This window comes from Miscanthus floridulus, chromosome 1, assembly GCF_019320115.1.
Source record: "Miscanthus floridulus cultivar M001 chromosome 1, ASM1932011v1, whole genome shotgun sequence".
In the NCBI taxonomy this organism is placed as follows: domain Eukaryota; kingdom Viridiplantae; phylum Streptophyta; class Magnoliopsida; order Poales; family Poaceae; genus Miscanthus; species Miscanthus floridulus.
The window spans coordinates 16,104,229-16,121,754 of NC_089580.1; the positions used below are offsets into that span (position 1 = coordinate 16,104,229).

The window sequence follows — 17,526 nt, forward strand, 5'->3', positions numbered from 1 at the left end:
GGTTTCTCCCCTCGCCTTCTCTTCCCCAACTCACCGCACCGATCCACCTTTACCAATTTTTTCTCTCTTGTGCTTGTTTTCTTGGTTCGTCCCAGAGAGCGTTGATCTCGCCTTTGCCGGTGGTCTGGTCGGTGGCAGCGGTGACCTGTGATGGAGCCCCTGGAGGTGGCCATAACGATCATATTCGACGCGCTGCTGCTTGTGTTCATGGTCAAGCTCTTCTTCGCCATGTTCCAGATGAAGCTCATCGTCATCCTCTTCTACCTCGTCATCCTCCTCTTCGCCATGGCCTTCTCCGGCCAGGCACCCAGTAGCTTCTAGCTCGTAGCAGGTGGCAAAATTCTTTCTTCCCCTGTCCCCCCTTCTTTCGTTTCTTCTCCTTTTGAGGGTATAGATCGGTGGAGTCGTGCAGCACTACGTCCTGTGAAAAGACTAAGACTATCATCTCGGTTTTTGGTTCAAGACTAATTTTTCTCTAGAAAAAAGATGTATGCATGATCCGAGGCGCAAATTGCGTACGCGTGAAGAGAAACCGTGTGCTCAAAACAGGTGAATTAGTCAATCTAGAGCTTCTCCTACGTTTCATACTTCTGTTGATAAATTTCTAAGTAATTCATGCTGTACCTTCTGCCTTTTACCCTTTTGTTATGGTTTCGTGGATCACTGATAGAGAGCCGTGGTGCAGATGAAAAGAGATGAACAGTGAACATTGTTGCTTGCGTAAGTTTCACCCTTTTTTTCCTTGGAAAAACTTCCCATATTTATGGTTTTTTTGGGGGTAAGATGTAAAATAGTGTTTCTCTTGCTTTTGTTAAAATAAACAACTTCTCCTAGAACCCTAACTCTCGCCATGTGGCCTCCATGATTGGAGAAGGCCCCGGAAGTTCCGAAATGGTAGACTTTCTCGACTGCACGCTCACTGATTTGTGCAATATATATATATATAGAACTACTATCCTGTAGCTGGCTACAGAATAACTTATTCTGTAGCCACTTTGAGTTATGATAATTACTATGTTAATTTACGAGATTATAGTAACTCCTTACTAAGTGGTTTAATATAACGTTATGGTAAATATCCCCATGTGTTATAGTAACCCAACTATCGTAAATATGTATTGACATTATAGTAAATTAGTATATAAAATTATAGTAAATGGAAGTGGCTACAGAATAACTTATTTTGTAGCCGGCTACTGAATAGCCTCTCCATATATATATATATATATATATATATATATATATATATATATAAAGGAGCATCGACTTTGGTGGGTATCAGTCTATGGCCCTTTTCTCGTCCGCGTCGTATTTTGTGGACTGCCTTTTCCTATTAGTCTCTCTCTCTCTATATATATATATATATATATATATATAGAACTACTATCCTGTAGCTGGCTACAAAATAACTTATTCTGTAGCCACTTTGAGTTACGATAATTACTATGTTAATTTACGAAATTATAGTAACTCATTACTAAGTGGTTTAATATAACGTTATGGTAAATATCCCCCGTATGTTATAGTAACCCAACTATCGTAAATATGTATTGATATATACACACACACACAATTGTTGTGTTGTGCTTTGTATATTCACGGTACATTCTCGTCGTGATGATACATGATAGCAAACGCTGATGCAAAATTGACGCCATACTCACAGAAAGCAAAGCAGTCCTAACTACCCATGCGGACAGGGGACGCCTGTTTATTAGTAGCAGCTTAAAATTTCCAAAAAGAAATAGATAGGGAAGAAATTAGTGTGCTAACTTGTTTAAAAAAAATAGTGTGCTAACAATATTCCTCCAGGGCGTATTAGTTATGGTTTTTGTTCATATATATGGAGTCAGACCATTATTGGCAACGGCGCCAAATGGTAAGATGATGGTATTGGATCCAAACCGGAGCAGATTTTGTTGAATCTGTGGTTGTTTGGTTTTATGGAATCACTTCGTTCTAAATGAGATAGTGCATAGTAGATTCCTCAAATTTGCTAGAATGACTTCATTCCTCGTACCGGTGCTAATTATTAGCTTGTGAGAAATGAGATGATGATAGATGAACTTATTCCACTTCATAAACCAAACAAAAAAAAAGGTAAAAAAATGAGAGGAGATGAACTAACTCATTCAAACCAAACACCTCTTCTCAGGCCACAGATTGGTGATGTTTTGGAACTATCTTAAGCGAACCATTACCCATTTTGTATTGAGTTTGGACATTTAAATATAATGCTGGTAGAATTGTCTTAAAGTGTACTTTATAAAAGTATATTTTGCTGTTTTATAAATATTTTATAACAAGACTAGTGGTTAAAGTCTTTTTTTTTTACCTGAAAACATTCTCAATAGACAAACTGTCACATATTTGTGACCAGAGGAAGTAGTCATTTTTTAGACGAATCTAGATTTAGCAAACTAGGTAAAATATTCATTGATATCAAACTAATTCTAAGCGACGGAGTTTCATTGTGACATGAAAATTATTATATTATTCGTACACCTGAGTTTTGGTGCCAAGGTGGAAGTATGTTTTTCAAGAAAAAAATACAATTCTTGTATAGTATTAAGGTAAACCATTTTCACCAAATTTTTAAATACCAGCATTTGTGGTATCAAATAAGTATCATTAGCTTCATCAATATTTTTTAGAGTATATCTATTTTATCATAATTGTTGATACTATTTTTTTTCTGAAGACTTGGTTAAACTTAAAATAGTTTGTTTGAGACCAAACCAACATTCATTTAGGGGACGGAGATATTAGAAACAATAGATAGATTATATTATCAAGTAAGCAGAGAGTTTTTTTTTGACAAATCAAATAATGAGAGTTAACAATAGCAATACTGCTTTGGTCGCCGAATATAAGAAGCTTCTTTGATCCACTTCATAGGACATGATTCGTAATTATTTTGGACAGTTGTGAAAATGAAAATCCCCCCTTAATTCAAGGGCGATCAACGTAATTATTTTCAAACAAGTATTTCAGACTTCATAGAGTTGGGATCAGTTTTATTATTATTATTATTTGGCTGCACCAATTGTCATATCGAAGAAGCAACATCAAATAACTGGTTTCAGGAGTGGTTAAAATAAGATTCAAATGATAAGTTTGCTCGAATCACAACAGCGTACTTAAGTCCAATTAAATCTCACGAGGAATTAGTTGCCGGCAAATTAAGCTGTTGGCCTCGTCATTCTGCTTTACCCTTGTTGGCCATGGCGGCTTTGTAGGCGGCGCCGTGGAAGTTGAGGAAGAGCGCGAGCAGCGACGCGTTGAAGACGGCGTTGAACACCCAGCCGGCCACCCCCTCGCAGCCGCCAGCGGTGAAGTGGAGCCACAGCATCACCACGGAGGCCGCGAAGCTGAAGAGGAACTGCACGATCTGCAGCTCCGTGACGGCGCGCTTCCACCGGTTGGGCCAGCGCAGCCCGACGCTGCAGGAGAGGTAGTAGGAGTACATGACGACGTGCACGCCGGCGTTGGTGACGAGCGCGATGGGCATCAGGGACTGGCGCGTGGCGAGCCAGAGGTAGCACATGGCGACGACGACGGCGTGGTGGTAGACGTGGAGCAGCGTGAGCGGGCGGCGGGCCAGCAGGATGAGCAGCGTGTCGCCCAGCTCGTACACCTTGGAGAGGTAGAACACGTGCGCCCAGAAGAAGACGGGGCCCGACGCCTCCGTGGCGCCCCGCGGCGGGAAGCAGAAGGGCCACGCCAACCGCGGCGCCGGCGCCGTGGCGGCCGTCGAGAGAGCGCACCCGGCGGCCATGGCGGCGGAGAGCGCCAGCAGGACCGCGTTGTGGGCGGCGGAGGCCGCGCGGAGCGCCGGTTGAGGGAGCGGAGGGAGGCGGGGCAGGACAAGGCGGCGGAGGACGAGCACCGCGGCGAGGTAGCCGCAGATGACGGCGGCCGCGAAGGACGCGGTCGCGCCGACCGTGCGGCCTGGCTGCCAGCGGAACGAGGCCACGGCTGGGTGCTCCACCAGGAGCCACCGCACCTGGCTCAGCAGCGACGCGGCCATCGGTCACGGTCACGCCTCGCTCGCACCGGCCGCTGGAACTGATCTGCTCGGCGACCTCGACTCTGCTCCCTCAGTCCCTCCCTGTGTGGCGTTCCACGTGCCACGTCGTGCTGGGCAAGGCCGAGGCCGCGAGGCGGTTGATCGGGAGGGAGGAGCAAGAGCCGCGTTTGGGCCGTTGCCACTCACAGTGACGGTGGACAGCGGCCGCATCCAATCCGCACGGCTAATAAATCGTGACCGTCACGTGATAAGCGTGGACATGGGACAAGGCACATGTTAGAATGATCTCTAATCCTAATCAGACCAACGGTTTAGTTGGACCTTTGATTCACGTTCTAATCGGGGGTGTCCAGCCTACCATGGTTGAAGGGCTCCTGTCACCCTGCGTTATAAAAAGAGGTTGGAGCCGACGGCTCTAATCACGAGGTTGACCTGAGCCGAGCTCCCCACCGACATCTAAACCCTAATCCGATCTAGAGGGTGCCCAGTCAGTGATGGGAAGCCACCAGCAACGCCGCCACCGGACTCTAATGCCTTCACTGTCGGTTGCCACCATGCATCACCGACCTCTTCACCGACCGTTGCTGCCCTAGCGCAGACATCGACTCCATGGCGGACGCGACCGGATCTTCCTCCACAGCGGTGTCAGGTTTGACGCGTCTATCTTCTACCTCTCCCTTTCTCTCCTTCTACCTACCGTTTCTATTATAGTAGACGTTTCTAGGATTCGTGATACTTTTCAACAGCAAGTAGCCCATCGGATCTATCCCTAGTACGATCTACAGTTCCTAACAATGGTATCAGAGTCATCGATTTCTAGGGTTTTTAGATCTAGAACGGGTAAACTGATTAGAAAAAGGAAGTAGAAGGTTAGATCCAGTGCGGGTCTAACAAGAACAGAGGGTTCGGTTGAACCCTAACCCTAACTGGGTTAAGGAAAGGAGGTTCGGTTGAACCCTAACCCTAACTGGGTTAAGGAAAGGTGGAAAAGAAGAGGGTTTCGGTCTTAAGAACGTAAGAGCCGAACCCTAAACTCGTGAAGATTTCATGGGGAAGATAAACAGTGAAACCCTAACCCTAACCCTAATCCCTAAATCAGATGAAATCCGAGAAGAAAATCCAAAAGCAGATGAAGGAAAGGATATGGGGAAGAAGGGGAAGGGCTACTGCCTCGCCGACGCGCGGGGAAAAAGAAGGCCGAGCCGGGGGCACTGCTCGCCGGGCTCCGGCCAAAGGGGCGCTGCGGCCAGGCCGCTCGACGGCGGCGCGCTCACCCGCTAGGGAGCGCATACACCGGTGAGGGGGCCGGCGACGGCGCCATGGCTGCCCGCTCCACCGTCGTCGCTCTCGGTGGCTCGCTCGGTGCTGTTGTGCTGAGGAGAGAAGAGAGAGCGGCGAAGAGAGAGAGAGAGAGCAAAGTGCATAATGAAGCTAGGGTTTTGGGTCGCACGGCCGCGACGGCGTTTTATTCGCGCGATATCGCCGCTCGGTCGTCGAATCGGCGCAGACGGCTCAGATCGAGCGGGCCAGCGATGTGGCCTAGGCAAGCGCGCGCAGTCGAGCAGCTTTGCTGGCCCAGGCCCAGGTTGCGGCCTAGGTGCGGCCGGGCGACACGCAAGGGAGGCAGGCCGGGCCGAATTCCCGGCTGGGGCGAATGAATAGTGATGAATTGAATCAGTTTTTCCTTTTTTCTTTTTTCAATAAATATTTATTTCCTAGAAAATGAATAAATGGCTTAAAGAAAATAGAAAAGAGAATTTTTCTGTGGGTAAAATTCACTAAATTGAATTATTTTCCGCTGCGTATTTAAAAATATTATTTTCATTATTAAATTCGAACCAACAGGAGAATTTAATTTTGAAAAATGAATATGTTTTAATTGATTATAATATTGTTATTATTCTGACCAACGTTGATTAATGGCAATATTATGATGTTTTGTCTTGCATTAATTCTATTTCTGCCCAACGGTGATATAGAATTAATGTAGAGAACAATTGTATGTTTTAATTTTGACCAATATTAGAACTAAGGCATGCAATTGTTATTGTTATTATTTGTGTTCTCACTCAATTTGAATTGTGTTTTCAGACGGATAGAATTTAATGGGTTGTATCAAAGAGATCCCCACTCTTAAATATGATAACTACACGGAGTGGAAGAAAAAGATAGACCTCGCTTTCATCTTGGCTAAGGTGGACTGAGTAATCACCACACCGTGTCCCACAGAGCCTGTGGCACCGGTGAGGAAGACAAATGAGGCTGATGTTGCTTGGACAACAAAAGGAGAGAATTCCTTATTTGACACTGGGAAAATGAGTCGTTCCTTTCTTAGCCCTAAAATTTTCTTCGTTCCCTATTTGACACTCACTTCAACTTTCGTTCCTAATTTGACACTGCCGTCAAATCCGTTAGCTAACGGTGTTAACTGGCCGTTAAAAAGACGTTTTTGCCCCTAGAAAAAAAAACGGCGAAGCAAATTTGAGAGGAAAAAAAACATGCGCCCGCCTCTGATGCATGCGCCCAGCTACAAAAAAAAGGCGCAGGTTTTTTTTCCTCTCAAATTTGCTTCGTCGCTTTTTTTCTAGGGGCAAAAACGTTTTTTTAACGGCCAGTTAACACCGTTAGCTAACGGATTTGACGACAGTGTCAAATTAGGAACGAAAGTTGAAGTGAGTGTCAAATAGGGAACAAAGAAAATTTCAGGGCCAAAAAAGGAACGACTCATTTTCCTAGTGTCAAATAAGGAATTCTCTCCAACAAAAGAGCGAGATTTTGCATCCCAAAGAATGTCCTATGACCTTAAGCATAGGAAGTGGGTCACTACCAACAAGAAATATTTGGCTGTAATAAAGAACATGATTGAGCCTGTAATTGTGGGCTCAATCCCAGAGTATGACACCGTGACTGAGTACCTTGAAATAATAAAGAGTCAGTTCACTGACTCTTCAAAGATATATGCTATCCGGCTGATAAAGCAGCTGGTGACAGAGAGGTACTCAGGTAATGGTGGCATAAGAGTGTAAGGAAAATAGACCCTTGGCCCATTTACTTTGGATTTTGGTGTTTGATGACCAACACAACTAAATTAGACTAATGAATTTACAAGTGTTTGTTTTGTAGTTTAATAGGGTGCAAGACGTGACTTGGACGAAGGCGACGTGATGATCCAATGATCAACACCTCAAGCAAGACCTTAGGAGCACAAGAGAAGACCCAAGAGATCAAGCAAAGTCTAAGCATGAAGATTGGAACCAAGCCAAACGCAAGATCGCGAAGAAACGAGCTCATAAAGTGCACAGGACGCTGCACCGGACGCTGCACAGGACGCTCCGATGCACAGAACGCTACACCGGGCGCTGCACAGGACGCTCCGATCAAGCAACAGCAGAGTCAACAGCAGCGACCGGACGCTGCACAGGACGCTGCACCGGACGCTCCGATGCACAGGACGCTGTACAGGACGCTGAGTGCCAGAGTCCGGTCAACATCAGTAAGGTTCTAGAGAGCCGTTTTTGTGACCGGACGCGTCCGGTCAGTACTGACAGGACGCTGGTCAGAGTTCGGTCAATAGCAGAAAAGAAGGATTTCGTTCCCAACGGCTACTTTCTCAGTGGGGCTTATAAATAAACCCCCCCAACCGGCCATTTAGAGAGTGCAGAGCTGAGGAAACATACCAAGGGTGTTGATACACCATTTTAGTGATCTCCACATGCATAGTGCTTAGTGTTTTATAAGGTGATTAGTATAAGTGCTTTGCGAAGTGCTTAGGTTGATTAGACCACCGCTTATGCGCTTGCTCTAGGTGTATGCCTAGTGTTTAATGAGGTTTGCATACCTCTTGCCACCCCGTGCTTGCGAGCATAAGTGTTGTACATCGAAGGGGCTTGAAGTCTTACGAGATCACACCAACCGCGTTTGTGGTGTGGCCGCCACCGTGTACCGAAGGGAACAAGGCCCACGGCGTTTCGGACAGAAGCTTGATAGTGAAGACGGCAGGGAGCATCCAAGAGAGGCTTGCCGAGAGGCACATCGGAGACCCACTTGCGTGTGGGGAAGGCCCGAGGCTATCCACGGAGTCATCCGACTGGGAGCTTAGCCCTTGCGAGGGATTCCTTGCGAGGGGCTCCAACGAGGACTAGGGGGAAGCTTGCGCGCTTCTCGATACCTTGGTAAAAATACTGGAGTCGTCGACAGGAGTTTGCATATCTCTACCTTGCTCTTTAGCTTCCGCATTTACATTGATTACTTTACTACGTTTGCGGTAGAGATAGCAACACACTAGCAAAACCATAGTTGCACATCTAGATAGTTTATCTATTGTATATGTTTTGCTTGGGTTAGAAAAAGAGGCCATAATTTAGAGTTAGAATTTTAAGTTGCCTAATTCACCCCCCCTCTTAGGCGTTACGATCCCTTCAATTGGTATCAGAGCCGGTTGGCTCATATTTGGACCCTTGGCTTAACCACCGTTGAGCCAACGCGATTGTAGAGTGGTTGGAATGGATACCGCTAGGCCTCCACAATTTGATGGCACTAACTTCCCATACTATAAAGCTAGAATGGCTTGCCACCTTGAAGTGGTTGATTTGTGTGTATGAAGAGTCACTCGTGATGGGACGAAACCCATCAAGAATTCCGAAAAACCCACAAAGAGTGATGAAAAAGAAATGCACTTCAATGCTAGAGCTAAAAATTGCTTGTTTGAATCACTTAGCATGAATGTTTTTAACCAAGTATTCACTTTAAATACGGCACATGAAATTTGGTTAAAACTCCAAGAGCTCTATGACGGCACAAGCAATGTCCGTGAGCAAAAACATTATCTAGCAAAGCAAAACTATGATTCATTTACTATGAATGATGATGAGCTTATTCATGATATGTATTCTCGTTTGAATCTAATTATCAATGAGCTCCATTCTATAGGATTATTAACGCTAGATGATGCGGACATCGTGAGGAAGATCATCTCCATGCTACCACAAAAGAAATATACAAGCATCATCACCATCCTTCACAACATAGAGGACTTGAGCAATATGACCCCAGGCATAGCCATTGGCAAGTTAGTGGTATTTGAAATGTCACGTAAGATGGGGCAAGAAGAAGCTTCTTCATCAAGCAAAGGCAAAGCTCTCGCTTGTAGCGAGAAGAAAAAGATGAAGGGCAAGAAAGTTGAGTCAAGCTCAAGCTCCTCAAGTGAAGAAGAAGAAGATGAGGATGATGATGAACAAGAATCAAGTGATGATGATCAATCTTCCTCCTCCACCTCCGACCTTGATGAAGAATCAATCAAACTTATCAAAAAGGTGGAGAAGATGATCGTAAGGCTCAATGTTAAGGGTGTGCCCATCCAAATTTAAGACCTCATTTTCACTAATCAAAGAGACGAGCAAAGAAAGAAAGTATGCTATGGATGCGGTGAGTTGGGGCACTTTATGGAAGTTTGTCCAAACAAGCCCACACCCAAGGCAAAGAAGAAGACGTGCAAGAACAAAGCCCTCATATCAATAAGGTCATGGGATGATTCCTCAAGTGAAGAAGATCATCACAAGAGGCGAGGGCGCAAGCACTCATCATCAAGCACTTCTCGTGTGTGCCTTATGGCACGAGGTAATGAAAGCTCATCCTCTAGTGAGAGCAATAGTGATGATGATTTGCCTTCTTATAATACAATTGTACAACAAAATCTTAAATATGCTAAAGTTTGCACTAGTCAACAAAAGAAGCTCAAAATTTTAAAAGAAGAGCTAGGTAGTTCACAAGAAGCATACAAAAATTTGCTTGAACAATATGAAAACTTTGCAAATCTCAATGTTGAACTATCTACTAAAATTGAGCAACTTGAGGCTAATGCAACAACAAATGCATGCACAATCAATGATGAGAACCTTTTAAAGAAAAATGAAAAATTAAAAGAAAAGTTAGCTAGCTCAGAAGAAGCATATAATAGTTTGCTTGCTAAAATGGAAATCATGTGCAAACATTGTGATGAGCTAACTAATAAAGTTGCTAATCTTTAAGCCGTTAGCACAAACCCCACCAAGGCATCTAAAAAGAAAAGTTCTATCTTTAACATGTCTAAAAAGAATGCCTCTACTTCTTGTAATGATTTATGTTTAGACTCACCTTTGTGCAACCAAGTTTATGTTGAGAAAGTTATTGTAGATACATGCACACAAGAGGTTGCAAAGGAGAATGAGCAACTCAAGCAAGAAGTAGCTCGCCTCACCAAGGACTTGACTCAAGTGAAAGGCAAGGCAAAGCAAACTCAACTTCATCAAGATAACACCGTCAAGAGATTGAAGAAGCTTGATGAAGGATAAATCGTGGTTTGTTATGTATGCCATAAGGAAGGTCACAAGTCCTATAAGTGCAAGGTGAAGAATGGGGGAGGAGCAAAGAAGAAGGAGAAAAAGCAAACAAGCAAGCTCTCCAACATCTACACCAACAAGGTGGACAAGAAGGCCTCCACACCTTATCTCTTGAAGAAGAAGAAAAATGATAAGGTGGTGACCATCAAGATGAACAAGCAAGCCAACAATAGGGTCAAACGCTTTTGGGTGCCAAAGGAAATCATTTCCAACATGAAGAGCACCAAGAAGGTTTGGATCCCGAAAGGGAAGTAAGAAGTCCGTCAGACTTTGGGGAATTTGGAGACTTGGCAAAGTTTGGGTGCATTTTATAGGGTGCATCAAGTTGGATAAAGTCATTGCCAAGTAGATTAGTGAATACTATGGACCCAAATTTTCCTTCCCATGTTAGGTAACTAGATGTCATTACTTCAAATTAGTATTCATTTCAATTGGTTTTGTTTTTCAATTGATATTCTATTAAAGCATGTAGTCATCTTTTATGCCTATGTTTGCATTTACATGCTTACATCTTTTGTTATGCATTCAATAGGTATATCATATGGTAGGCTTGCTCGGTTTCATTATCAACCCTTGGAGCAAACCTATATGGTTTAAAATTATTTAAGAGCACGGCACAGAGCTTGTTTTACAATTAATTATCTAATATGTGCCAAAGTCCAAATTGTAGATAATCTCTCCCAAATATCATCTTTCAAGTGATATTTTGATACTTAAATCAATGTGCACAAATTTTATAAGTATTCAACACTTGTGTGTACAAATTTAGGGGGAGCTTAATCTACAACTTGGATGCTTTGAGACTAACACTTGTTCAAATGGTATCAATTTTTTCAAACCTATCACATGTGTAGTAGTCTCATTGTAAGGAAATTGGAGTCCCCGGAGTTAAGCATCATTCTTCAATTGGCATCATCATGTTGATTTCATTTCATATCTATATGCTTTCTCCATGCATTATATAGATTAAACTCTCTTGTACAATAAATTGCTAATTATGCATATGCTTTGCTTTCTATCGTATGTATGCATATATTTAGGGGGAGCTTAGTCTATATAATGTAAGAGTTAAATTTTGTGATCCATTTCACTCTATACACAAAGGATCACGAAATTTGACCCTCCCTTGTGCTACTAATGTCTTCCTTTTCGTTGTTTGATGCCAAAGGGGGAGAATTTAAAGGACCAAAGGCAAGCATCAAGTTGATGTCTACAAGTGGAAATGGTCCTAGAAAGGGAGAAAAGTGAATTATGGATTAGTCTAAGTAATGGGAGAATCTTTTTTAGAAAGCTAGGCTTTAATCCATAATATTATATGGGGACATTTGCAAGGGCAAGATAAGTTTTTAAGTAAAGTTTCAATTAGTATCATATAACCTTGCCCTTTGCATTGCATCCTAGCAAGTAGGTAGTTTTTTAACTTCTGAATTCTTATTATTTGCTTGCTTTGGTCGTGTTGGCATCAATCACAAAAAAGGGAGAGATTATAAGAAAAATGGACCCTTGGCCCATTTACTTTGAATTTTGGTGTTTGATGACCAACACAATCAAATTGGACTAATGAATTTGCAAATATTTGTTTTGTAGTTCAATAGGGTGCAAGACGTGACTTAGACGAAGGCGACGTGATGATCTGATGATCAACACCTCAAGCAAGACCTTAGGAGCACAAGAGAAGACCCAATAGATCAAGCAAAATCCAAGCATAAAGATTGAAACCAAGCCGGACGTAAGATCGCGAAGAAACGAGCTCATAGAGTGCACAGGACGCTGCACCGGACGCTGCACAGGACGCTACACAGGACGCTCCGATCAAGCAACAACAGAGTCAACAGCAGCGACCGAACGCTGCACAGGACGCTGCATCGGACGCTCCGATGCACAGGACGCTGCACAGGACACTGAGTGCCAGAGTCCGGTCAACATCAGTAATGTTCCAGAGAGCCGTTTTCGTGACCGGACGCGTCCGGTCAGTACTGACATGACGCTGGTCAGAGTCCGATCAATAGTAGAAAAGCGGGATTTCATCCCCAACGGCTACTTTCTCAGTGGGGCTTATAAATAGACCCCCCCAACCGGCCATTTGGAGAGTACGGAGCTGAGGAAACATATCAAAGGTGTTGATACATCATTTTAGTGATCTCCATATGCATAGTGCTTAGTGTTTTATAAGGTGATTAGCATAAGTGCTTTGCGAAGTGCTTAGGTTGATTAGACCACCGCTTATGCGCTTGCTCTAGGTGTATGCCTAGTGTTTAGTGAGGTTTGCATACCTCTTGCCACCCCGTGCTTGCGAGCACAAGTGTTGTACATCAGAGGGGCTTGAAGTCTTGCGAGATCACACCAACCGTGTTTGTGGTGTGGCCGCCACCGTATACCGAAGGGAACAAGGCCCGTGGCGTTTTGGTCGGAAGCTTGATAGTGAAGACAGCGGGGAGCATCCAGGAGAGGCTTGCCGAGAGGCACATCAGAGACCCACTTGCGCATGGGGAAGGCCCGAGGCTATCCACGGAGTCACCCGACCGGGAGCTTGGCCCTTGCGAGGGGCTCCAATGAGGACTAGGGAAAAGCTTGCGCGCTTCTCGATACCTCGGTAAAAATACCGAAGTCGTCGATGGGAGTTTGCATATCTCTACCTTGCTCTTTAGCTTCCGCATTTACATTGATTACTTTACTACATTTGCGGTAGAGATAGCAACACACTAGCAAAATTATAGTTGCACATCTAGATAGTTTATCTATTGCATAGGTTTTGCTTGGGTTAGAAAAAGAGGCCATAGTTTAGAGTTAGAATTTTAAGTTGCCTAATTCACCCCCCCTCTTAGGCGTCACGGTCCCTTCAGAGAGCACATACTAAGGATGAGCAATTTGGTATCCAAGCTAAAACTAATGAATCTGGCTCTCAAGGAAGAGTTTTATTATCCATCTGATTTTTGCTTCTTTGCCAAAAGAGTTTGACACTTTTGTTGTCAACTACAACATGCAGCCCAAGAAATGAGACATGGAGAGGCTCATGGCTATGTGTATGTAAGAGGAGGAAAGAATGAAAGCTGTCAATGGTGGCTCTATTAATTATTTGAAAGACAATAAGAAAAAGAATAATAATACTAACTCCTTCTCAAAGTCAAAGGGAAAGGGTCCCATGCTGCATCAGTCTCAGCAGAACAAGTTCACAGTAGAGAAAGACCAGTGTCTCTATTGTAAGAAGACGGGATATTATAAGAAAGATTATCCCGATTACTTAAAGATGATCATGGCAAAGAAAGGTAAGAACATTATTACGTTCATAAATGAATCCTTATATGTACAGTATTCGAAATCTACTTGGTGGATTGACTCAGGTGCAACTGTTCATGTTGCTAATTTTTTATAGGGATTCCGTTCGACGAGGACTACGCAAAGAAGCGAAAGACATGTTAAAGTTGCAAATGGAGTCCGAGCAGAAGTTAAAGCCGTTGGTGATCTTTCTCTAGAGCTTGCTGATGGTTTCGAACTTATATTTAGAGATGTTCTTTATGTTCCCTCATTACAGAGGAACTTGATTAGTGTTTTATGTTTGGACAATGATGGATATGATTGTCATTTTGAAAATGGCAAATGTAAGACAACATTTAATAATACATGTGTTGGTCTTGCTATCTTACAAAATGAGCTTTATTTGTTATCACTACGTGATGATGTGAATGTTGTATGCGATGATGAGAACGTTACGTACGACAATGTGAATGTATCCTCGTCTGCGGGTGTAAACAGAAAATGAAAGAGAGCTCACGATGCATTGTCGAAATTATGGCACTATCGTTTAGGCCATATTTTGAGGGGGAGAATAGAAATACTAGTTAAGAATGATATTCTTCCTCCATTAGAGTTCTCATATTTAGAACAATGCAGAGAATGCATTAAAGGAAAGTATGTAAAGAAAATTAAGAAAGATGCCGAACGAAGCACATGAATTCTACAGATTATTCACACAGACATATGTGGTCCGTTTCCTATAAAGAGTGTGGATGGTTATGATTCATTCATAACATTTACAGATGATTACTCCCGTTATGACTACATTTATCCAATCAAAGAAAAAACAGAAGCATTGGATAAATTTAAGATATTTAAGGCAGAAGTTGAAAACCAACACAATTTAAAGATTAAGATAGTCAAGTCCGACCGTGGGGGGAGTACTACAGTCGGCATACCCCATATGGTCAAGTTCCTAGACCTTTTACAAGGTTCTTACAGGACAATAGCATAGTAGCCTAGTATTCTACACCGAGCGAACCTCAGCAGAATGGAGTAGCTGAAAGACACAATCGTACCCTCATGGTGCGTAGTATGATAAGTTACTCCACCTTACCATTGAGCCTGTGGATGGAGGCGTTAAAAACCGTCATTCATATTCTCAAAAGAGTACCAAGTAAGTCGATGCCCAAAATACCGTATGAGTTGTGGACGGGAAGAGTACCCTCACTAAACCACTTACGTGAGGGGGGAGTCCTGCTGAGGCTAAAGTATTTAACCCAAACATTAGGAAGCTAGATCCCAAAACAATATGTTGCCATTTCATTGGCTACCCAGAAAAGTCAAAAGGTTTTCGTTTCTACTGTCCAGATAGACATACAAAGTTTGTGGAAACGAGACACGCTATCTTCCTAGAGGATGAAATGATGAGGGGGGGGCATGGTAGCTCAAGAAATTGACCTTGAAGAGAAGCGGGTGTATGCGCCCACTCTGATGATTCATGAGTTATTTTTCTCACTACCTGCTGTCGCTGCACTGACAGTACAAGATATTGTGGTGCCAACACATGTTGTTATTTCACCTGTGGCAATAATGAATGATGATGAGGAACCTGTTCTTTAGGATCCCATAGAACCAATTGCCACACATGAGGGGGAGCAACAACAGCCTCAAACAGAAGATGTGCCAAATGTGGAGGCCCCTAAAAGGTCTCAAAGAGTTAGAAAATTAGCTATTCCTGCTGATTATGAAGTGTACAACACTGAGGAATTTCAAATGGAGAATGATCCCACCTCATTTGAAGAAGCCATGAGAAATGATCATTCATCAAAGTGGCTTGAGGCCATAGAAGATGAAATGAAATCTATGAATGTCAATAAAGTTTGAGATTTAGAGATAATTCCTAAAGAAGCCAAAACAATAGGCTTTAAATCGGTCTACAAAACAAAGCTTGACTCTCAAGGGAATATAGAGAGATATAAAGCACGACTTGTGGCAAAAAGCTTTACGCAAAGAGAAGAGATTGATTACAATGAGACATTTTCTCCAGTCTCATGTAAGGATTTCTTCAGAATCATAATGGCATTAGTGGCACATTACGATTTAGAATTACATCATATGGATATAAAGACGACATTTCTCAACTGGGACTTAGAGGAAAGTGTTTACATGGAACAACCAAAAGATTTTGTCATGGAAGGAAAAGAACGAATGAGATGCCACCTAAAGAAATCCATTTATGGTTTAAAACAAGCTTCAAGACAGTGGTACTTGAAGTTTGATCAGACAATAAGGAATTTTGGGTTTAAAGAGAATGTAGAGGACAATTGTGTCTATACAAAGTTTAAGAATGGAAAGTTTATCTTCCTTGTCATGTATGTGGATGATATCTTACTTGCTAGTAGTGATGTCAGTCTACTACTAGAGACAAAGAAGTTTTTGTTCTCAAAATTTGATATGAAAGATCTTGGTGAAGCTTTGTTCGTTTTAAGGATCAAGATTCACCGAGATAGAAGTAAAGGGGTATTAGGTCTGTCACAAAAGACATACGTAGAAAAGATCTTAAAGAAATTCAGTATGCACAAATATAGTCCCTCACCTGCTCCTATAGTCAAGGGCGACAGATATGGGGATTTTCAATGCCCCAGGAACCAATATGAGATCGATCAAATAAAAGTGGTTCCATATGCTTCAGCTGTCGGAAGCTTACAATATGCTCAAGTATGCACGCGTCCTGACTTGGCATTTGTTACTGGGTTACTTGGCAGATTCCAGAGCAATCCTAGAATAGAACACTAGAAATTGGTAAAGAAAGTCTTACGTTATTTGCAAGAAACGAAATGCCTCATGATGACGTATAGAAGATCTGATTCACTCCATATAGTGGGATATTTAGATTCTGATTATGCGGGAGATGATAGAAAATCCACGTCTGGATATGTATTCACTCTCGCAGGAGCTATTTCATAGAAAAGCTCAAAGCAAACCGTCACTACATCGTCCACAATGTATGCCAAGTTTGTAGCGTGTTATGAGGCAACGAGGCAGGTGAACTGGCTAAAGAAGTTCATACCCGGTTTGAAGGTGGTTGACGACATCTATAGACCACTTAAGTTATACTGCGATAATAATCCGGCAGTACAGTATGCTCACAACAATAAGTCAAGTGGTGCTGCCAAACATATTGACATAAAGTATTATGTTGTGAAAGATAAAGTCCGAGATGAAGTCATAAGTCTTGAGCATATAAGTACCGAAAAGAGCTCATGGATCCGCTTACAAAAGGCTTACCACCCAACATTTTCAGAGAACATGTAGCCGACATGGGTTTAAGGGAAAACTTATAATTTCTGGACAAAAGAAGGCCCAAAGATAAGTATCTATTTCAGAACAGAGTAGTGTGTTGTAGCTGTTAAATCTATCGGCAATGGACCGTGACGATGAGACATGCTCTATGCGCTAATCTGTAATGGAATGAACAAAAGTAAATGATATGAAAGTAAAAGATGGAAAGAGATCAAGAGGGAGATTGTTAGATAGATCTCTAATCCTAACTGGACCCAACGACCCAGTTGGGCCTTTGATTCGCGCCCTGATCGGGGGCGTCCAGCCCACCATGGCTGGAGGGCCCCTGTCACCCTGCGCTATAAAAAGAGATGGGGGCCGGCGGCTCTAATCACGAGGTTGACCTGAGCCGAGCTCCCCACCAACATCTAAACTCTAATCCGATCTAGAGGGCGCGCAGCCAGTGACGGGAAGCCACCAGCAGCGCCACCACCGGACTCCACTGCCTTCACCGCCAGTTGCCACCGCGCATCACCGACCCCTTCATCGACCGTCGCTGCCCTAGCGCAGACATCGACTCCATGGCGGACGTGACCGAAT

The 17,526-nt window shown here is 43.2% G+C and overlaps 1 protein-coding gene across 1 annotated transcript; it reads right to left on the reverse strand.

The window, feature by feature from the left end:
* Nucleotides 1–1,579: 1,579 nt before the first annotated feature.
* LOC136550436 (fatty acid elongase 3-like) lies at nucleotides 1,580–4,798 on the reverse strand. Its single transcript, XM_066542040.1, has one exon. It carries the CDS (start codon nucleotides 4,028–4,030, stop codon nucleotides 3,200–3,202), a length of 831 nt encoding a protein of 276 aa, XP_066398137.1. The 5' UTR covers nucleotides 4,031–4,798; the 3' UTR covers nucleotides 1,580–3,199.
* Nucleotides 4,799–17,526: the final 12,728 nt, after the last annotated feature.

Coding starts and splice junctions, on each gene's coding strand:
- LOC136550436 (XM_066542040.1), bottom strand. CDS start 4,030: ATGGCCGCGTCGCTGCTGAGCCAGGTGCGGTGGCTCCTGGTGGAGCAC.